Source organism: Jaculus jaculus, chromosome 6, assembly GCF_020740685.1.
Source record: "Jaculus jaculus isolate mJacJac1 chromosome 6, mJacJac1.mat.Y.cur, whole genome shotgun sequence".
Taxonomy (NCBI): domain Eukaryota; kingdom Metazoa; phylum Chordata; class Mammalia; order Rodentia; family Dipodidae; genus Jaculus; species Jaculus jaculus.
Window position 1 is genome coordinate 90,228,381 of NC_059107.1, and position 16,398 is coordinate 90,244,778.

Below are 16,398 nucleotides of genomic sequence, written 5' to 3' on the forward strand. Positions count from 1 at the left end.
AAAGGCCATCTGTTTGAGAGGGATGAAAGTGGCAGAATTTTGAGGAAGAAACAGGAGAGGGTGGGAGGAAGGGATGAGAGGGCACTGCTTTTCTTCTCAGTCAGAGGGTTAGGTCCCCGCCCCCTCAGCCCCTAGAACTAAGTTCCTACTCTACAGGACAGAGGTGTGTGTGTGTGTGTCACAGAGAGAAAGGGCACTGGGTTCTGCATTCCCTCTACAGGGCAGAGAGGCGTGTGTGTGTGTGTGTGTGTGTGTATGTGTAGGACAGAGAGAAAGAGGGCACTTGCTGGGTTCTGCATTCCCTCTATAGGGCAGAGAGGCTGTGTGTGTGTGTGTGTGTGTGTGTGTGTGTGTGTGTGTGTGTGTGTGTGTATGTGTGTGTGTGTGTGTGTATATGTAGGACACAGAGAGGGCACTGGGTTCTGCATTCCTGAGATTCTCAAACCAGAAGGAATGGCAGAAGGAACTCCATACTGAGGAGATGCAGAGGTGAATGAGAACGAACCACTAGAAATGTCTCCAGATGGGGAGGAAGTTCCCATCCCCCCACATCTCGCCGGCATGCTTGCTTCCTGAGGCCCTGTGAGGGTGGGTTGGACCTCTCTGTTGTCCCCCTACTCACCACCCTCAATCTTGAGGCTTCTCTTTTCCTTGGTTAGGATGAGAGACCCTGAAGGAAAAGTTTTGCTAAGTGAGCAGCAAAGAGCTGAGTGGGAGGTAAGGAGAAAAAAGAAAATTAGGGAAAGGGTTGCTGTGGAAGGGAAGAAGAGAATTCCTTGTTATCCACTGTCTAGAAAGCACCAAGAAAAACTCAAAGGCAAAGGGAACCTGCCATTCTCTTCAACCTTCCAAACTAAGGTGAAAGATGAATGAGAGAACCCCAATCTTGCTTACATGACAAAGAAGAATGCAATATTGAGTGGACCCCATCAAAAGTTCTTGTCTTTGGCTTTAGCTTAGTAGAGCACTGCCAGACATTTTCCTTGTGAGGATGCCATAGTGTTAGCTGTGTGGAGCCAGCAGCTCTCTGCACTTTTTAGGGCTCTGTAGTTACCTGCTCTTAGGCTTGGAGGCCCCATTCCTATCACTCCTCTGTGGAATTTGGACAGTCTAGGCTCCTTGCTTTCTCATCTCTGAAATGGGTACTAGTTCCTATATCACAGAATTTTCAGGATTAATGAAGCAATACAACATATGAAATGTGTGGTATACACGTACTGGACCAAGAACTTAATAAATCTTACTTTAAATATATTAACTATTGAAAGATGGTGGCTTTAATTGCTAAGTAGAAAACAAAGTTGAAGCCAGAGACTCTGAAGGTAGGAAGTACTATAAATCAAACACAATGAGGTGGAGGCTATCAAAAGGAAAGGCTAGCCAGGTGTGGTGGCACACGCCTTTAATCCCAGCTCTCTGATGGCAGAGGTAGGAGGACTGCCGTGAGCTCGAGGCCACCCTGAGACAACATAGTGAATTCCAGGTCAGCCTGGGCTAGAGTGAGACCCTACCTCGAAAAACCAAAAAAAAAAAAAAAAAAAAAAAAAAAGGGCTAACTAGGCATGGTGGCACATGCCTTTAATCCCAATACTCAGGAGGCAAAGGTAGGAGGATCACCATGAGTTCAAGGTCACACTGAGACTACACAGTGAATTCCAGGTTAGCCTGGGCTAGAGCAAGACCCTACCTTGACCCCCCTCCTCCCCCAAAAAAGGAAAGGCTAGGCACAGTGGCACATGCCATAATCCCAATGTTCAGGAAACCGAAGCAGGAGGATCACTAACAACTGGTGACATGTCAATAATAGTAATTGATTTACACCTTCAACTACTTTTGTTCAGTGGTTCTACACACCTTTAGATGGTGGTAAGCATAGTGGAGGAAAAGTAAAGTGAGGAAGCTGCTGACTGAGAATGTGGATATGGGAGCCAGAGGAAGCTGTGAGTGGACTGGCCTGAGGCTGAGAGCAAATTTGGCTTGATAGACAAATTGTAAAAAAGGCCAGGATAGTGAGGCTAAGTAGTTCAGGAGGGGTACCATGGATTTGGAGAGGTGGTACGCTGATCGCAGGGCCTGCCAGGCCATAGTAGGCATAGATACTTGGCTGGTGATGGGCTGATGGTAAATGGGCACAGGCAGACAAGGAATTCAACATTTTTCATGGGTTTTGGAGTGTTTGGAGAGGATTTCTTAAGGCATAAGCCCAAGCACTCATTCCTTTCCCTTGGAACTTCTGCACAGCCACCAGAACATCACCCAGGAGTCACTGAGGACAGGCTAACTCTGACACCAAGTGCAGTCTTTTCTTTCCTTGTTTGGTGACAGATGCTGTAGACATAGGCAACTGTCAGCTATCTCTAACCACTTTCAAGAATAAGTAGGTGGCCTGAAGGTAGCTATCCTCACTACAACCATTGTCAGATAGTTGAAAAATGTTAGGTCTAAAAAAAGCTAAGAGTCCAAAAATGTTTCCAGAGACAACATGGGCTCTCCTAACCCAACACATAAATGTTTCTTCACAGTCTGTGAGCAGCTGTACTTTTTCAGTCTTTCTTGTGAGCATGAGTTTTATGGGTAGGCCAGTGGGAAGCACTTGATGGAAGTGATATTGTGAGGAAAAAGGGGCTCAGGAAAGACAACAAGATAAAAGGTACAGTTAACACAGTGAGATGGAGTCTTGACTGGTGTGCTTGGCCTCAGAGGGGCTCTCTGGAAGCCTCCACAGACAGGTTTGGTTTTTAAAAGCACCAAAGAAACCACTGATTTGCATGTTATTTGCGTTCCAGGCTTCACTCCCAAGTATGTGGAATGAAATGAATGAATGAACAGTATTCAGACTCCTGCAAAGGGGTGGACTCTGAAATCCAGACCACACTTAGGATCCAATCACTGGTCAAGCTTGGATCAGGAGACAGGCACAGGCAGAGACAGAACAAACACTCTCAGAGACAGAGAGACAGTCTTAGAGAGACAAATATTAGTAAATCCATTTAACCAGGGACTTTCCAGTCAAAGCAAGGAAGCAAACTCCATAGCATTTATTTTAAATAAGTCAGTGTTTAAAAAAACTAGGTGGAACCAGGTGTGGTGGCACATGCCTTTAATCCCAGCACTCGGGAGGCAGAGGTAAGAGGATCACCATGAGTTTGAGGCCACCCTGAGACTACAGAGTGAATTCCAGGTCAGCCTGGACTAGAGTGAAACCCTCCCTATCTTGAAAACCTAAACCCAAACCCAAAAACAACAACAAAACAAAACAAAACAAGTAGGGAGTCACATAGACATGCAGATAAGGCACCATCATTCCTCAGTTCCATTCTAACCATGTGCTTGAGTCAGCCTTCTTTTTGATAAGGTATATTGCTTGGTGTTCACTTGGCCTCTCAAATCAAGCAAACTATAAGCTTATAGATTATAAGATGCTCAGAACATTGGTCAAATCATTCTTTCACCCTTCGGGGCCTCTAAGCTCATTGCTGAAACCCACGCTTATGGAACACCTAGCCTAAGAGATTTTCTCTGTGAGTTTCAGGTAAGACAAGTGCCTTAAAAAGGCAAGACAAAGAAAGGGATCTGACTTCTCAATGTATAAGGGATGTAAAATGTTACTGGCAATAAAAAGGATGGAGGAAAAAAAAAACTATTTAAAAGGAAGATAAGTGGCTAGAAAAGGTGGTCTGATAAGCCTCTTGGGATAGTACCTGACATCCTTAAAGGGCAACATGCTGAACTGCTGAGAGGTGTCTCTGTTAAGTGCAGAGCAAGACTGTGAGATAAGAGAAATGAATTCTCTGGGACCAGAGGCTTAAGGCTGCCAAGAACAATCCTTTCTCTACAATGCTATAGTTCTAAGTGAACATTTCTTAGAACATCCCTACTGCATCCTCAGCAGACTGGCAAGGAGCCACTGAACTTTGGATTTGAAAAAACAAATCATTCACCTGGTCTCAGCAGTTTCATGTCTTGGTCCACTTCCAACGTAAAAGTTGGGTGATGGTGCAGACAAGAAGTGATATTGTTCCCTAATTAAAAGGGCTACAAAGGTCAAGATAAGAGACTTTAAGACAATATGACTAGAAAAGGCTTTAAACCAGAGTTGGATTTATGTATTCAGTAGGTATTTGTAGAAAAAAAAAATTACACTGAATGAGGGATTACAACCAGAATAGGCTCTGGGCTCATATGTACCATTCTCTTATACTTTCCTAGTACTTAGGTTCTGCCAAGGGTAGGGCAAAAAACAGAAGAAGTCAGGTAACTTATGGTTATTCCTCAGCTTAGAAGTATGCAACCAGGCCCATCATATTTAGGGTTAAGCTCTGATAGAGGCCTTAATTCTAAAACCAAGCCAATGTTAACCGTGGTCTTCAACTTTAACTTGAAAGCACATTACTCTATCTTGCATTAGCTCATCCAGGTGCAGCAGCAAAGAAAAAGACAAACCCCAAGTGTCAGTCATCTGCTGCTCTCTAATGAGACATGCTTCCAGAGGCTCATACATTAAAAATACGGGTGCTCTTTACTCTCTCCCACTAGATCCTATCATGGGCCATGGAAAACCAGAGGGTGATGGCTAGGCTATGGAAGGGGTGGGTGAAGAACTTTCTCTAAGTTTTCTATTTCTACCCCTGCTGAGGGCAGTTGAGCACATGATGCTGTTATGGTCACAGTGGCTAAAGAAAAGAGAAGTTAGCTGGGTGTGGTGGTGCATGTCTTTAATTCCAGCACTTGGGAGGCAGAGGTAGGAGGATCTCTTGTGAGTTTGAGGCCATTCTTGGATTACACAGTGAATTTCAAGTCAGCCTGGGCTATAGTGAGACCCTATTGGGGGGGGGGGGTAGAATAGAGAAGTTGATAGCATAAATATGAAAGACCTCAAATACAGAAGAGTGAACTGATACTAAGTTAAGGAAAAATACTACATCCAACTCTACATAGGACTCCTAATCCTTCAAGTATTCCTTTTGTAGGGGAGATAGGTGGTTATGAGCACCTAACACAGGGGTAAAGGGAGACAGAGGAAAAGGAAAACAATAAGCTTATTTAGTTTGAAGGTTAAAGATGCTGTTAACATGCCATTGGCCATGGGATATAGAAGCATCCTTTACAGTCTTGATCATCAATGTTCACTCCTCAATTAAGAAGTTTCCTCATCCTGGTCTTGCTGGTTGGGTCTCTGAGAAGAATGGCCCTTTATGAAGTTCATACTCTGTTCCTATTAAGTTATGCCAGGCCACAGTTTGGCTCACCCCTACCATACTTGGGATGACAGGATGGCCTCAGTATCACTAGTTTATACCTTGTATATATTCAAACTTCATTGGAAAAAGGGGGCCAACTTTCAGACAGGCTCAACAATTTCTTATATATTTTGCAAAGTGCTTTTGTTGCATGTTTCATTTTCTGCAATACATGGCAATAAATATTTGTTGCTTTGGTCTATACAAAGGATCGTCAAGGAAGGTAAGACAGATGTTATCAAATGGAACAAACAATAAATACACAGAACTATCTTATGTTGCCCTAGACAACAGTAAGAGAGCTTGAAAAACTCAAGTCTTTTGTTTCATAGTCTAAATTGACACCTTATTGCCATCTTTTGTCACTTAAAAAAAAATAGTAAGTACCAAGAATGAGACAATATTCCAAGAATCCTACAGTGAGTCTGCATGCTATAGCTTTCTAACAGAGGATGTGAAATGTTCCAGAAACTGATACATAGAAAGCTATTTATTTCCTATAGAAAATGTCAAAAGAAAAAAAGAGAAGGAAAGGAAGAAACAAAGGAAAGAAGCAAAAGAGGGAGGAAATAAACACACAAAAGGTTATCTTCCCCTGAAAAGCAGGCAGGTAGGGGAAAAGTAGGACAAGTGTTGCTGGAGTGGAGAGAGTAACATTCAGTTAACAATGGAATTATTTAAAAAAAATAGTTTTCTTTTCAAATTGCAACTTGTGGTAAAACATAGAAAAATGTACTAAACAAGCTTGGTATAAAACAGAGTAAAATTTTCAAATAAGCCCAAGGAGAAAGCACAATGCTGGAAAGGATGGGGTACAAGGGGAGAAAAAGATTTTATATAAAACTACCTATTACAATACAGAAAAATGTATAAAATGTTCCTAGTTTGGAACTTAAGTACAAAATGACACTGGCATTGGATCACTTCACTATCTAAACCTTAGGAGCTCTCAGAAGGTGGGAGAGATGCTAGAAAGAACAAAATGAATAGTAGTTTTAAAAATCTCAAGTCCATCAGTCTAAACTCCACCCGTTTTTCAGATGAAAATCTTGTCTCCCTTGATAATCATTACCCCTAAGCCAAAATTTATCCAGACCTCAAAATACTCTGTTAGGAAATCTACAACCACCCTACACATAGGGGTTGGTATCTATGTGTGCAGGAATTTGGAAAATGAAAATAAATCTACAGGCTAAATGGTGAACACATTCAGTCTTTTTTAAAAAACATATCCCTGTGAAATATCTATATATACACATATAAAGATATATGTATATATAAAATCCTCTGTGGTTAGAAGCATATTTAACTAACTAGCCACAGACCAACTAGACCTGCATTTGCTCAATGCTGGAATTTTACGCTAAAGACTGAGGTCCTTCTTCTAGATCAGAAGTGGGCAACAGTAAAACTGGGGCTTTGTTGCTGCACTGAACCCTCTAGGGGGCTCTTCCCCATAGCATGCGCTATTAGCACACATACACCCTTGCTCAAAAGGAAAGGATTGCTTGGGACTTTGGGGGTCTGCCAGGGCTTGTGTACTGGGCCTCAGAATATGCTACAATGATGAAACAGCCTTGAAGAAAAGCAGTTAGGTTTCATATAGGGGCCTATAAATAGGAGGGGGCCTGAAGAAGGGGACTTATGCTTGTGCCCTAAAGTCCAGTTCTGTCACATTCCTGACTCTGCATCTTTGAAACCTATGTGCATGTATATGCTGGTGTTTTTGTCCCTACCTCTTGTCCATGCCCTTTTCTACTTCTTCATAAGGCCTACCAATCAATGAGAAACCATGATTCTTGCCAAGCTTTTCTCAGCCCCCTAGTTAGGGACTTAGTGAGGCTGGAGCCCTTTGATAAGATGGCAGAACTGAAAAAATAAAAAGCAGTCTCTCTTCAGCTTAAGGATGTCCCTCACCTCTTCACAGCACCAAAGTTTCTTTGCAAAAATAGTATCTGAGATACAAAAAGAAAGGCAGATGTGCTTGTGAATGCATCTCGCCTGGGCCTGGTCCAGGATCAAGGGCTTTACAAGAACAGAGGGTTAGGAGCAGCTGTTTCCAAGGTCTCTGGCTGTAGATAGCAAAAGGCTGGTCCCCCACAGGGTCACTGTCTGCTCACTGAGACAATCTTCACAAAAGCTTTCGGTGGAGGATTTCCCAGACCATCCGCTTCCGGAAGTATGGCATGTGTTGCTGTAGGGACATAGAGATACTCTTTAACTTTAATTTATATAGGCCCAATATTCCTTCCCCATACTTCTTTCCTTAAGATTTTAAACTAACAGAATCTGTGATGTTTCTAATCTCTCAAAATGTCATTCTTTATTATGAGGCTCCCCCCCCCACCTACCATTTTCTCTACTGCTGTTTCTAGTGCTATACTCTTGAGAATTATAGTGGACAACATCAAAAACCCCCAGGTTATGTTCCAAGGAATCCAAGAATTTTGAGAATGGTACCTAACAAGTCTTCTATGTTAAACTTTTAAGAGTATATGAGATTAAGGCCAGAAAATAAAAAACTCACTTTCCAGGGAAAGAGTTTAAGGGAACTTCGAGTCACCTCAGTTAGATTTAAGAGTTTGTTTTTTTTAAATATGATTCTTTTTTTAAAAAAATATTTATTTGGGTTGGAGGGATGGCTTAGCTGTTAAGGCATTTGCCTGCAAAGCCAAAGGACCCAGGTTCGATTCCCCAGGACCCACATTAGTCAGATGCACAAGGGGGCGCATGCGTCTGGAGTTCATTTGCAGTGGCTGGAGGCCCTGCTATGCCCATTCTCTCTCTCTCCCTTCTTTCTCTGTCAAATAAATAAAAATAAAATATTTTAAAAATATTTATTTATTTGCAAGCAGAGGGACAGAGATTTGCGTATCTGGCTTACTTGGGTCCTGAGGAATCAAACCTGGGCTTCTCAAGCAAAAGCCTTAGCTGCTAAGCCATTTCTTTTTTTTTAAATATTGTTTTATTTATTTAGTTGAGAGTGACAGAGAGAGAAAGAGGCAGATAGAGGTAGACTGATAGAAAGAGAGAGAGATTGAGAGAATGGGTACACCAGGGCTTCTAGCCACTGCAAACGAACTCCAGACACATGTGCCCCTTTGTGCATCTTTCTAACAAGGGTTCTAGGGAATTGAGCCTTGAACCAGGGTCCTTAGGCTTCACATGCAAGTACTTAACCGCTAAGCCATTTCTTCATCCTAGACTTCAGATTCTTAAAAACTGTGGGTCATGACCTTTGTGGGTTAATTGAATGTAAAACTGAATGTGTAGACAGCAAAGAAATTTGGCAAGAGTAAAATATTTCTGAATGTGCAATGACCAAAAACTAACTCAAAATCAAGCCAGGCATGGTGACACACACCTTTAGTCCCAGCACTCAAGAGACAGAGGTATGAGGATTGCTGAGTCTGAGGCCAGTCTGGGACTACAGAATGAATTCCATGTCACCCTGCGTTAGAGCCTGCCTTGAAAAAAAAAATTTAACTCAAAACCCCTATATATCAGGTGCACATGGTGGCACATGTGTTCATTTGCAGTGGCTACAGGGCCTGGCATACCTATTCTGTCCTACTCCTCTAATAAATAAATAAAAATAAAATATTAAAAAATACATGAGGGGCTGGAGAGATGGCTTAGCAATTAAAGCATTTGCCTGTAAAGCCTAAGGACCCCGGTTCAAGGCTCGATTCCCCAGGACCCATGTAAGCCAGACGCACAACGTGGCACATGTGTCTGAAGTTCGTTGACAGTGACTGAAGGCCCTGACACACCCATTCTCTCAAATAAATAAAATTTTAAAAAAACTTCAAAAAAACACATAATAAATCTAAGATATTTCTAGGAGACACCTATGTTATCAGAATATGCCATAATCTCCCGTCTCAATCCACTTTGGTTCAATTATACACTGAGAAAAGACTGACCACCTGCATTAAATACATGTGCAAGGGAGGAGATAGCGTAACAAATTACACAAGAAGATCAAGTTAGGACATATCCTAAAACCTGAATGCAAACTAAATTCAAGGCATCAGAAAAAAGCTTTCTCTGGTCCATTTTTGTTTCTTAAAGATTTGGGGAGATGGGCACAGATTAAGGCTCTATTTTAACCAGGATTCATTTACTTCCATATGTGACATATGGTTACCCAGGATGTGGCCCATCCCTTCTTATTTTGTGAAGTGTCACAGACAGTAATAACCCCCAATATTATGAAACATAGCCTGAAGCATGCTAAAGGTCAGGACAGAGTTTCCAGAGAACAGTTAGAAAGTCATCTACGGATTGCTTGGAGACAGAGTGATCCCAAGGACCCCCTCCTGAAGGCCTAGCTTACCTGTGTGAAGTTGATTGGTCTGTCTTTGGTAATGCAGTCAGCATATTTGCATGCAAACATCCCACAGTCACTTCCATTCATCTGCTGTGGAATTTCCTAAAAGACCAACAACGTAACATTTTTCAAGCTTCTTTCCTTCCTATATTAAAACGCAGCAAAAGATATCAACTTTATACTGTCTTCCTAAATTGTGAACACATGACCTTGATCCCCCACTCAGGACAAAAGAGGCTCAAGCGGGGGGGGGGGGAGTACCATTTTAGTGCTGTCTGTGAGTTGTTTACTTCATATTAATCATGCAGGGATCAGACATTCATGACCTAAGAGTATAAAAACTGGTCCCTCCACTGAGTCAAATAATTAACAAATATTTCTCATAACAGTGAAATTTAGCAAAGCAGTAGGCATTTAGAAAACTTAGTGTGAATGGAATTTCAAAGGAGAAAGTGTGTGTGGTGGGGGAGGGAATTAACATGGGAATTTTTTTTATAATGGAAAATGCTAATAAAAATTTAAAAAAATTAAGGAACTAAAATAAATAAATTACAATGAAAAAAAAAAAAGAAAACTTAGTGCTACATAAGTAACATGTTATGAGTTTTCCTACAAATAAGTTAATTTACCTGCCTCAAGGATCCAAACAAAGCTGATGTCAGTCTAGACACTAAGAAAGTTGCTAGGAATCAAGCAGTAAAATCTCCTCCCCACACAACCTAATCTTAGGATTTATATCATATCTACATGAAATGTACCTGGCTTTTCTTGCTGAAGAGCTGCCAGCCATTGGTGTCAAACTCTTTCCTTTTCTTGTCAATACTTTCTTGCTTTAGGTATTGCCTAAAGGGAGAGAATAAGATGAGTGGTGGGGAGCCATGATGACAGCTGTCTTGCTAAAGAATGGGGCACGCAATCCTCAGGAAGAGTCTCAACAGCTCTTCTGAGGAGAACAGCACAGCACAGAATGCTGGGAGTCCTTGGACTACTAAGCATCCTCCACAGCTGAGCCTGACTCTCAACTCCCACAACCAACCCACTCTGCCCAACCCAAGAGGCGCATGATCTCTGCTCCTTCAACCTACTACTCTTCTTAGGAACAGTTTTTTTTTTGTTTGTTTTGTTTTTTGAGGCAAGCCCAACACAGTGGCTTTTTTATGAGAGAGAGAGAGAATGGACACGCCAGGGCCTCCAGACACTGTAATCTCCAGACATGTTTGCCACCTTGTGTGCATGTGAGACCTTGCACATACATCACCTTGTGCATCTGGCTTGTGTGGGATCTGGGGAGTTGAATATGGGTCCTTAGGCTTCAAAGGCAACCACCTTAACCACTAAGCCATTTCTCCAGTGTTGTTTTTGTTTTTCTGAGGTAGGGTCTTGCTCTAGCCAAGGATGACCTGGAATTCACTATGTAGTCTCAGGGTGGCCTTAAACTCAAGGTGATCCTCCTACCTCTGCCTCGCAAGTGCTGGGATTAAAGGTGTGTGCCACCATGCCCTGCTAGGAACTATTTTTGATTTGAGAAGTCAATCTTGTGGATAAACATTTCTGTAGTAGTATCAAGGTATATATTTAACTAACATTGGTAGTTTTGGTTCTCCTGTGGAAAAATTCAACCCAAATCATTATTTTAATGAGAGAAAGCTTCACATGGAACTAGTATTCTTTTTTGCAGGGTGTGTGTGTGTGTGTGTGTGTGTGTTAAGATTTTATTGTAACAGGATAGAGAAGGGGAATAGAGAGAGGAAGAGAGGAAAAGAGAAAGAAGGGGATGCATGTACCATGGACAGGGCTCAAGAGTAAGACTTTGTATGTATGTATGTATGTATATATGTATGTATACATGTATGTGTGTATGTATATATATAGAGAGAAAGGGGTGCATGCACTTGGAATAAGAAAACCAAAAGCCGGGCGTGGTGGCGCACGCCTTTAATCCCAGCACTTGGGAGGCAGAGGTAGGAGGATCGCCGTAAGTTCGAGGCCACCCTGAGACTACAGAGTTAATTCCAGGTCAGCCAGGACCAGAGTGAGACCCTACCTCGAAAAACCAAAAAAAAAAAAAAAAAAAAAGGCTCTTTTTTGCATGTGTATCTTTGTGTGGAAACGTGTGTGCAGGTACATATGTGTGCATGAGTGTGGAGCCAGGGATTGACATTGGGTGTCTTGCTTAATAGCTCCTCACCTTATTTATTAACTCTCATTTGAACCCAGAGCTTACTGACTCAGCTAGTCTAACTAGCCAGCTTGTTCCAGGGCTGCCATCTCTGCCTCCTGGGTACTAGGATTACTGGAGAGTTTCCAACTCTGTCATGCATTTACGTGGGTGCTGGGGATCTGAACTCAGGTTTTCATGCTTGCGCAACCATCACTCTCTTAACTGAGCCTTTCTCCCAGCCACAGCAAGCACTCCTTTTAGAATAAATGGATCACCTTTCTGAATTCTGCTTCCTCCTGACCATATAACAGTAGTACAGCAAGGACAGATGTTTTCCAAAGAGAAACAAGTACATTCTTGGGGCTGGAGAGAGCTCTCAGCAGTTAAGGCACTTGCTTGCAAAGCCCAATGACCTGGGTTCGATTCCCTAGTACCCATGTAAAGTGAGATACACAAAGTGGCACATGCATCTGGAGTTCACTTGTAGTGGCAAGAAACCCTGGCATACCCATTCTCTCTCTCTCTCTGTTTAAAATAAATACAATTACTTAAAAATTTGCATTCCAGTTCCCAGGTGAGCCAATAATTAGAACTTGGCAAATCAAAGTCATGTCTGCGGGACTTGGTTTTTTCACCTGAAACCCTAGGAGGCTAGATTAAATGTGTTGACTATATGCTATCTATTTACTTGCTCTATATTTTAGTATAATAGTAATTGCGCCACACTAAAGCATATTTTTTCTATTATTATATTAAACTTTACCTAGATTTAATATATCCATCCTTACTTAATGTGAGTATTTTATTATTTATGCTTCCAAAGGCATCAAACAATTGAGTTTAACAGCTGTAAAAACAGAACATATGCTCAACAACAACCCCCACTTACAAGAGGATCCTACAGGCTTCATTGTTTATTCCACCCATAGAATCATAATAGGTAATATTCTTCTTTCTAAAGTCCACAACCTGGGGATAAGGAAGAAAAGTCTGTGTTTAAACCGTGAAGAACATTGGTTTATCAGCTTTTCTTAATCTGGACCTTGGAACTTTTCCTTAGACTTCCTATAAAACTGCGAGGCACCTGATAGATATTGTGCATCATATTTTATACTTAATCTTCAGAGGTAAAAAGAAGGGGATTATTTACATAGAAATACACTGATTACTGCCTATAATCCTTTTTATGGTTCAGTTTCTCTCTGAAAAACATGTACTCCAAAGAAAGTAAGCTGAGTATCTTTAAATATATATATTTATTTAATTTAATTTATTTATTTGAGAGTGACAGACACAGAGACAAAGACATAGAGGGAGAGAGAGAGAATGGGCGCGCCAGGGCTTCCAGCCTCTGCAAATGAACTCCAGACGCGTGCACCCCCTTGTGCATCTGGCTAACGTGGGACCTGGGGAACCGAGCCTCGAACCGGGGTCCTTAGGCTTCACAGGCAAGCGCTTAACCGCTACGCCATCTCTCCAGCCCAAGCTGAGTATCTTAAAGTCATTTCCACAACTTAAGAAAAGTGGCAAAACAACACTGGATTTTTTTCTTTACCTTGAAGGTTTTATTTAATATTTTATTTCTATTTATTTGACAGAAAGAGGGGGAAAGAGAAAGGGGTAGTGAGAGGGAGAGAGAATGGGTATGCCAGGGCCTCCAGCCACATGCGTGCATCCCCTTGTGCATCTGGCTAACATGGTTCCTGGGGAATCGAGCCTGGGTCCTTAACCACTAAGCCATCCCTCCAGCCCAAGGTTTTCTTTTTTGGTTTATACCTTTTAAATGTAATTCAACACAGAATATAAGATAGATTTTTCTATTTTTTTGGTTTTTCAAGGTAGGGTCTTGTTCTCTAACCCAGGCTGACCTGGAATTCACTATGCAGTCTTAGAGTGGTCTCACAACTATTCTACCTCTGCCTCCCAAGTGATGGGATTAAAGGGATGGGCCACCACGCCTGGTTTAAAATAGACTTTATGAACACATTAAACTAATGCTTTTATTCTCTCAATGTCATAAAAACATAAAGTGGCTTTTAATCCCAGTACTTGGGAGGCAGAAGTAGGAGGATCGCCTTGAGTTCAAGACTACATAGGTCTAGGTCTAGGTCTAGGTCAGCCTGGGCTACAGCAAGACCCTACTTCAAAAAACCAAAAAAGAACTTTTCAGGGCTGGGAAGATGGTTCCATGGCTAAAGATACTTGCTTGCAAAGTCTGCCAGCCCAGGGTTCAATTTCCCAGCCACATAAAACCTGATGCAAAACAGTGGCACAAGTGCCTGGTGTTCCTATGCAATAAGAGGCCCTGGTGAGTGTGCATGCACATGCACATACACACAGTTACTTTTCTGCCTGTGTCTTATAGTTTAGATATATATTTTTTTTTAATTATTTATTTATTTATTTATTTGAGAGCGACAGACACAGAGAGAAAGACAGATAGAGGGAGAGAGAGAGAATGGGCGCGCCAGAGCTTCCAGCCTCTGCAAATGAACTCCAGATACGTGTGCCCCCTTGTGCATCTGGCTAACGTGGGACCTGGGGAACCGAGCCTTGAACCGGGGTCCTTAGGCTTCATAGGCAAGCGCTTAACCGCTAAGCCATCTCTCTAGCCCTAGATATTTTTATAATAGAATATTCTACTGTTTTCATCCAAGTCTAAGTATCACCTACTCACCTATGCAGGAAGTTTATTGATGTATGTGATTTTTAGCTAACCCATCACTATTAAAATTCTATTCTTTCTCTCCATGTAGAACTCATGACCCTTTGTATGTTGTATAATTATGTAAATTTCTTTTTAATTTTGTCAAAGTAAAGGAAGGAGTGGGGTATGCTGGTGTATGCCTACAATCGTAGCACTCAGGGGCTTAGTTAGGAAGCTCGTCACATGTTCAGGGCCAGCATGAGCTACAGAGTGAGTTTCAGGTCACTCTAGGCTAGCGTGAGACCCTACTTCAAAAAACAAACAAGCAAACAACACAACTTCATAAATAAAGGATTTAAATAAAGGTGACTCACAGCTAGACACCAGTGCACACCCAAATGAATGGGCACCAGAAGAATGTCAACAGAAAATACATCCACTTTCTTTGTCCAGCGTTTCACTGCTTGATAGCCAGCCGTTTTTAACTTAGTGAAGAAAAAGGTATTAAATGCATGCACACTTGGCAATCCCTTTTCTTTACTTCGTTCCATTAGCATATTCATGTAGAAATTGATAATCTATGGGAAGAAATTAGCTAACTTAGAACAGACACTCAAAACAGTCATATGATACAGGGAAAAGCAACTTCTATACTGAACAGCATGTTGTTTCCTCATCAATTGAATAGATTTAAAATTTATTTAAAATATTCATTCTTTTTCAATTTATTTGAGAGAGAAGGCCTTAACTCTTAAAGCCACCTCTCCAGCTCAAAATATTCTTTCTTCTTTTTTTTTGGGGGGGGGGTGGGTTCTTCAAGGTAGGGTTTCACTCTAGCCCAGGCTGACCTGGAATTCAATATGTAGCCTTAGGGTGTCTTCGAACTCACAGCAATCCTCCCATCTCTGCTTCCCAAGTGCTGGGATTAAAGGTGTGTACCACCATTCCCGGCTCAAAATATTCATTCTTAATATGAAGATTTTATTAATCACACTTTTTGCAGCCATCAAACCATTATGTATAACTGCTAGAAAAACAGAGCAAATAGGCAGATGTTGGCCAGATGTGTAAAACACTGAGGATTAAGGAGAAAGATGAGGTTTCATAGAAAAGAAAATGAAGGTGTGCAAGCAGTTTAAGGCAAATTAGCAATTACTTACTTTAATCTACTGGACTATGTGAGCGACTGGATCCTGAGCTCAGAGGCTAGTACTAGTCTAGCTAGGAACAGTTCAACAAACCAACCCTTCCTTCCTTCCCTCTCTCTTTCATTTTTCTCTTCTCTCTCTCCTTCCTTCTCTCTTTCCTTTCTCTTTCTCCCTGCTTTCTTGACACAGTCTTACTCTGTAAGAGACTAACCAGGAACTCACTATGTAGCCTGGGCTGGCCTAAAATTCCTGCCTCAGCCTCTTGAGTTGCTGGCATCAAAAAGTTCAAATGTTTCAAGAGAGTTACTTGGTTTTATACAAGGAGAAAATTTTGTCCTATATTTAAAGACTACTTTTCAGCTTCATTAGCCATATTGTAATGGCAAAGTGTTTTGGTCTCAAGCAGACCTAAATGATAGGAGTAACCATCAATCACACTGGGGAAAAAACAAACAAACAAACCCTCAAACTGACAGTAGCTCAGCAATGTCACCTTTATAGAGGCAGACATGGATATAATATGAAAACAAATTATAAAAGTAAAGCCACAAACATGAATAAAATTCTCTCCCAAAATCTACACGCATAGCTTTCCCATCTTTGTTTATTCTATTTTCTCAGTCACTCAAGTGTGAATAAAAGAAATTAAAATGTTTGATAGATAATGAAACGATTTTTTCTCTAAGAGTTATTATAATGTCTATGGTTCCTCTAGGCCCAGAACTACCTGGTACTAAAGCTTGAGTTACTGAGTCAGAGGTTACTGCATACTTACTTTATGTGGACATGAGGCCAGGCCAGTGTCTGTCAACCTAAGGAATGAATGGGCTAACTAAGCCACAGCTTGGAAATATGACTATGAAAACAGG

The 16,398-nt window shown here is 41.4% G+C and overlaps 1 protein-coding gene across 4 annotated transcripts in view; it reads right to left on the reverse strand.

The window, feature by feature from the left end:
* Window positions 1-4,084: 4,084 nt before the first annotated feature.
* The window catches only part of Senp1 (SUMO specific peptidase 1), a 90,171-nt gene continuing 77,857 nt past the window's right edge, over window positions 4,085-16,398 (reverse strand). For all 4 annotated transcript variants that reach the window (XM_045152727.1, XM_045152728.1, XM_045152729.1 and 1 more), the window contains 5 exons: window positions 14,756-14,959; window positions 12,624-12,703; window positions 10,332-10,416; window positions 9,580-9,675; window positions 4,085-7,434 (listed from right to left, as the gene is read on the reverse strand). In XM_045152727.1, coding sequence (XP_045008662.1) covers window positions 7,372-7,434; window positions 9,580-9,675; window positions 10,332-10,416; window positions 12,624-12,703; window positions 14,756-14,959 — 528 coding nt within the window. In that variant the 3' untranslated portion in view covers window positions 4,085-7,371. The remainder of the gene's footprint in view (window positions 7,435-9,579; window positions 9,676-10,331; window positions 10,417-12,623; window positions 12,704-14,755; window positions 14,960-16,398) is intronic.